Source organism: Macadamia integrifolia, chromosome 7 (genome assembly GCF_013358625.1).
Source record: "Macadamia integrifolia cultivar HAES 741 chromosome 7, SCU_Mint_v3, whole genome shotgun sequence".
In the NCBI taxonomy this organism is placed as follows: Eukaryota; Viridiplantae; Streptophyta; class Magnoliopsida; order Proteales; family Proteaceae; genus Macadamia; species Macadamia integrifolia.
Genome location: NC_056563.1, coordinates 23,135,511 through 23,141,805, shown reverse-complemented (window position 1 = coordinate 23,141,805; position 6,295 = coordinate 23,135,511). Strand labels below are relative to the sequence as shown.

At 36.6% G+C, this 6,295-nt stretch overlaps 1 protein-coding gene across 2 annotated transcripts in view; it reads left to right on the top strand.

Annotated features, from left to right (window-relative positions):
• The window catches only part of LOC122085056 (phosphoinositide phosphatase SAC8-like), an 18,608-nt gene that overhangs the window by 7,418 nt on the left and 4,895 nt on the right, over window positions 1-6,295 (top strand). For both annotated transcript variants that reach the window (XR_006142001.1, XM_042653496.1), the window contains exons 10-12: window positions 365-451; window positions 534-611; window positions 1,088-1,152. Coding sequence is in view for 1 of the 2 variants with exons in the window: in XM_042653496.1 (XP_042509430.1) it covers window positions 365-451; window positions 534-611; window positions 1,088-1,152 (230 nt within the window). In the remaining variant the exon portion in view is untranslated. The remainder of the gene's footprint in view (window positions 1-364; window positions 452-533; window positions 612-1,087; window positions 1,153-6,295) is intronic.

Below are 6,295 nucleotides of genomic sequence, written 5' to 3'. Positions count from 1 at the left end.
GAACTGCAGATCATATTTAGGGACTTCGGAAACCAGAATTTTCAGTTACAGGGATCAATTCTTTAACCTTCAATCACCTGAAAATTTTCTAAATTTTAATCTGGATTTTTGTCCAATAATTGAACTAATTTTTTTACTGAGTAATTTTTCATGTCCTTTTTATTTGTAAGGTTTGATTGACCAATCACATGTTTGAAGCTTGACCTGGTATTATGTTATGTCAACTTTATCCATTTAAATGGCTCCATATTTCTTCTCATATTTAGCTTGTTTGCAATTATGGATCCATGATAGAAATTCTAATTTATTTATGTATATATGAATTTATAATTTTTTCATGCCTAATAAAACTATTTATTTCCAGGTTCGAGGTTCGATTCCACTTCTTTGGGAGCAAATTGTGGATCTGAGCTATAAGCCACGGCTTAAAATAATTAATCATGAGGAAACAGTATGTAAATTCCTGCTCTTTGTCCACTGGTTTTGATATTGATTGTCCAATTATATTTATGCAATATACCTTTTGTTTTTAGTCCAAAGTTGTAGAGCGCCATTTTCATGATCTTACACAACGATATGGAGAAGTCATGGTTGTGGATCTAACTGATAAAGTAAGGATCTGTCTATACTTTTCAATTGTGCCACTCTTGAGCAAGAAACCTGGCCTTAAATTTATTGTCTTTTCTTGAGCATAAGTTGTTAATGTGGCACCTTGCCTTATTTTTTATTTTGTAAAAGAAGAAAACGACCTGGGACCTTGGTTTCTTGGGTGAAGGACTGCAATTCAGGATTCTTATGAATTTCACTAATATGGTAACCTGTCTTGTAACTGACAAAGCCCCTACAACTCCATCCAGCTTTGTTTCACCATGTCACCATGATTTCGATTGCAACATCCTCGTTGTCACGGTTTATCTAAGGGCCATACTTTATGTGTGGTGTTTCTGAGAGTATATGTACTATTTGATGTGGCTGTTTCAAAATATTACTTGTTAAATTGAATTGAAATTTTGTTTGATGTGATTTTAACAACATTATTCTTTTTCTTTTTAATATTTTATTTTCCCTTCTTTTCTTACTACTGTAGCATGGTGATGAAGGTCAATTAAGTACTGCATTTGCTGCTGAGATGCAAAAGCTTCCATATGTGAGGTGAATTATTTTATCTACATATTTGTATGCATGTTTTGCTCTATTCTCTCTCTCTCTCTCTCTCTCTCTCTCTAAAGTATGGACATTAAATGATTAGCCTTCTCTTCACACATTTTGAAGTAAAATAAGAAAAGGGAAAGAAGGATAGAAGAAGAAGAAAACTCTGGTACCATACCATGTGTGATTTTCCATGTTGGAAGTGTATTTATTTATTAGTGTTGGTTAACACAATTGTGGTACTTATGTTCATAGGGGTAAGAGTTTGTAATTGGTCTATGTTGGGTTTAGGTTTTAATGGTGGAACTAGTTGGTCTTGACCTGATGGAGTTGCTTCATATTTGTGTGTACTCTTTTTATCAGTGTCTCTAATGAACACCCGAACAGATCAACTTAGTTGGGCTGCACTTTGAGAATATAATGCATTTGGTAAGCTTTAGGAGACAAGGAATCTCATAGAAGGTCTGGCATAGATCGAGAGATAATTCTAGGCAAAACCATGGTAACATTGGATGAAAAGAAAAAACCTAATTACTACCTTGAATCCATTGGGTCATTGGCCTCAACAATTAATTGATCTTTAGTGTTTATCAATCTCAAGGGTCATGGGAATTCACAAAGTGGTTCTTACCTTTTTTATGATAAGTTCAAACATGAAAACAAAGTGGGAAACTTGACTAGGCAACTTAGATACTTACTTTGGAAAGGGCTTACAAGAAGGTGGACAGTTCTGATATTCTCCATGAAACGTAGGGGTCAGTGTCTTTGTCCTTCTGTAAATTTCATGTCTAAGACAGGCCACCATGAAATTAGTTCATCTTATTTTTATTTCTTAAAATTTTCCTGAGCATTTATGTCATCTCCTTCTTTTTTAATCTGTATCAGTTTAAAAGTTATTTCCTGATGTGCTTTTGGCAAGTTTTTCTTTTTGGTAAGAGGGGCTAATACTAAATGGAGTGTTTTTGCTTATTACCATGTTTTTGGATACTTCGGGAAGCCAGATCCCTATACTGTCCGGCATGACTTCTCATATGATTGGTAAGGTTTCAGCTTAGCGGACAACTTGGCCAAGTACTGATATGTTGTTTCCAGGGGGTTGCTGCTTGGCTTATTCATCATGATTAGTGCCCTCTTTATTTGCTGGCCTTCTTGTGTTTTATGGTGTTCTTTGATGAAAACACAAGTTTTTTAAGCTCAAGTTTGATGGTGGTTCACTTGGCAAATCTTTCCTTGAGGGATTGTTGCTGCATTCAGAGATAATAGGGGTGTGGTGATTGGTGCCTAATTGGTACTGTGGGGGGACTATCCAAAGTTGAGTTTATTGTCCTTCTCATTTGGCCTTAGACTTGTTCTACCAAGAGAGTCATTCAAATTCATGTTGAAGGGGGTTTGTCCAACATTGCTGGTTTGATGGTGAAGGATGGTGGGGCAGTGAATATTTTTATAGTATACCTCATTAAGCTCTAAAATCCTTGGCCTTGTGGAAAACTTATTCAGATGGATGCCAAGATTAGCTAATGAGTTTATACGCCTAGACTGTTGTGGCCATTATAGTTCATTTTACTTTCATTTTGGTGTTGTGGATTTTTCTATGTATTGTTTTGGGTAGACTTGGCCCTCCTTTTTTCTCTACTATATTTTCTGTGAATAAATTTATGGCTTGCATTTGAAAAGCATATAAGAACAACCATGCGGTATCCAGCATTGGTAAGAAAAGTGCAAATTATTAATTGGTTTTGCAAGCAAACTGGACCAGTAGTTGAAAATTTCTACCTGAACCCTGATTTTTCTGGCTGGTAAGCTATCACCGTCATTCAGAGGGCTTGGGGTGATACAGAGCTCAAACAGTACCAGCATAGGAGGAGAAAGAACCAGGCCCAAAACTAGTCCAGAATCCAGATCATGGTTCCAATAAGCCCCACGGTTAGCACTCTTTAGTGGACATCTAGAAGATTGACGTGGTATTGTGTGGGGGTCCCATGAGTCTTTTATGTGGAGAAGAAATCAAGTCATGCTTGCTGGATTCTTCTAGTAGATTGTGACTATCTTAGTTTCTATTTTGTAATGCTACTTAGTTACTAAGTAAGGTAGTTTCTATTTTGAATTTTCTTTTGTAGTAACTAGCCTTATTTTTCTTGTATTGGCAGATTTAGAAGATACTTTGCTGCCTAATTTCCTCCCACCCATAGAGGGTTCTGTTTTGTAGTTTCTTATTGCTCTATTTTGTAAAGTTAAGAACGGGGAACCTACCCCACGGTTTTGACTGTTCCTCTATTGATTTCTCTTTGTGAGATGCTTGCTATTGTGGTAATTCAGCAGCAAACCCAAGGTGATGAAGCCTTGGTTGGGTGCTGGTGAAGCCTCCCGCAAGCCTTGGTGGTGAAACCAGGTCATATCCCCTTCTTCCTGCAAGCTTCCAAGAATCCTTAAGCCTAAGTGATGCAGTGGCATTAGATGGTAATCCTGTATGGATGCTTATGTGCAAACTTGGGAGGCCCAGAAGTTGCTGGTGGCTTTCCAATGGGTGAAATGGACCTTTGGGTAGTTATATTATAGGTTGGGCCTTTTTTAGTGGTTTTCATTGTAATTTGCCTGATTCATTAGTCCATAAAGTGGGGGTAAAGTTAGTACACAGGATTAGAAGTTAAGTGTTTTGAGTTATTAGAATACTTAATACCTAGATAGAGTTCTATTTGTGCTTTATTTATTTTATTGAGTGTGTGTGTGATTAGAAATCCATTTATAAGTCAAATGAGGAATTTTAGGTTCTTATATTTGTAATACACCCCCATCAATTAGAGATGATTTGGGTAAAGAATATGAGATCTTTTTAAAGAGTTTTGGTGTTGTTGAGCAGTGCATACGGGATTGGTATACCAAACCTGATTTTTTCTTTTCTTCTCTCTTCTTCGTCCCAAGATGACCGATCTCATCTATTTTCCCTCCCCTTCCGTCTGAGGTTCAAGAACTTGTGTTGTTTTGGTGTTTCAATGGTTTTGAAACCACCGAAATACCAAAATTTTACCAAAACCGTTTACTTTTTCCATGTGTTTCACTAGGCAATTTTGGGGGGCTAATGGCTGAAGTGGGCCGAAATTAGCGAAATGAGTGAAATAAATGACCGAGATGGCCAAAATTTCGACGAAATAAATAATTTTTCTGGCCGAAATGAGCGAAATTTCGAAACAAAATGACCAAAATGTCTGAAATATGACCAAAATTATGTACTTCTGTGTTTCGTTTCCTGAAATATCTGAGATTTCGGCCGAGATTTCGGTGAGATATTGCCGAGTTTTCGAATCATGCTTCCGTCTATCAGATTTTTTCCCCTAACAACGCAAGTGGTTCCTTTATTTAAGATTTTATCATATATTTGATTATTAGGCCTGCTTGTATCTGAGATCCATAATCTGGATTTTTAGATTGTATTATTTTGTATCAGAGCGAAGTAGCAAATTTGGCCAATGGATTCAACTCTCTTGTTGGATATTCTTCAACAACATCAACTTATGCAAGTGAATCTCAAAAAGACTTGGTGACAATGCAAAGGATTCAAGAACTAATTGCAGATCACATCTGATCATATGGAGTCTTCCTTCGACAAATTGATATCAACATTTAGCAAAGGGTAGAAGAGCCAGGAGATGAGCCTCCAATGATGGGGACGAGATGGCACCACAGATTGTAGATGATCAACTTGTGGAAGAGATCACACTGGTTAATCTCTTGAATGAACCAGTCGAGTTTGCATTTCCAAGTTACTACTTCAACTACGATCTGTATCGCAGATTTCGTACCATTAGATTGTGGTCTGATTGAGGATTTAATATAGTCAATGATGAATGCCGATCAAGTGGTGCTGATTCCTCTGTTTTATAAAACTCGTGACCATTGTGGGTGAGTTTTTCTCAAATTGGTGTAGTTGCATTAGACATTAATCCCATATGGAGGCTTATGTGCAAGCTTGGGAAGCCCATAAGGTGCTGGTGGCTGTTGAATGGGTTGAATTGACCTTTTGGTAGTTATATTATAGGTTTGTAGGTTTTATTGTAATGGACCTAATTTATAAGGCCATAAAGTGGGGGTTAAAGTTAGTGCACAGGATTAGTATTTAAGAGTTTGATTTAGGTTAGAATACTTAATGGCTAGATAGAGTTCTATTTTGAGTTTATTTACTTTATTGAGTGTGTGAGACTGATTAGAAGTACATTCATGAGTCAAATTAGGAATTTTTGGTTTTTATATATGCAGTAACCCCCCCCCCAATCAATTATAGATGGTTTGAGTAAAGAATATGAGTTTATTTATTTATTTTTTAAGAGTTTTGGTGGTTCGCAGTACAGACGAGATTTGGTATTCCAAACCTGATTTATTCTCTTCTTTTTCCTCCCAAGAAGATCTATCTCATCTCTTTTCCCTCCCCTTCTGCCATCTGCTTTATTTCCTTGCCAAACGCAATTGCTTCCTTTATCTAAAGATCTGATCGATGATTTGATTATTGGGCCTGCTTGCATCTGAGATCTGTAATTTGGATTTTCAGATTGCATTACTATGTGGGCGATTTTCTGTGGTAGTTAGAAACTGCTATTTGGGTTCGATTCTTCTCTTGAAGACTTCATTAGTCACTGTTGTTATTCATCTCATCATTTATAAAGAATTGTTCTGTTTTTTTTCAGGCATTTCAGTAGCCTGAGATTTTTTTTTTTTTATCTCAGTTCTGCCTACTGTTCCAGCCCATCCATCCATCAGATGGGGCTCATTTTTGGAGGGATTCTCCTGTTCCTATAGGGCACCTTTCTACCAGAAATGCTCATCTGACTGCTGGATTGTGAGATAATGTTGTTCTCTTTTAGTTTCTAATTTTGATTTTTATAGTTACTAATTCTGTTCCTATTATTTTCTGCAGATCCATCCATTGGATCAATCTCAAATTTGGAGCATATAATCAGCAGGACATAAACTTTATTATGTCAAATTTTGAGCTCCATCTGAGTATTGGATGTTGAGTTATTTGATTACCCTTAATTCTGGTTCTGTTTCTAGCAAGCATTTAATAACTGCGATTCTGTTCCTGTGGGTCATTTCCCCAAATCTGATCTAACATATCAGTGGAGCTCATCAGGATGGTTTTTTTTTTTTTTTTTTT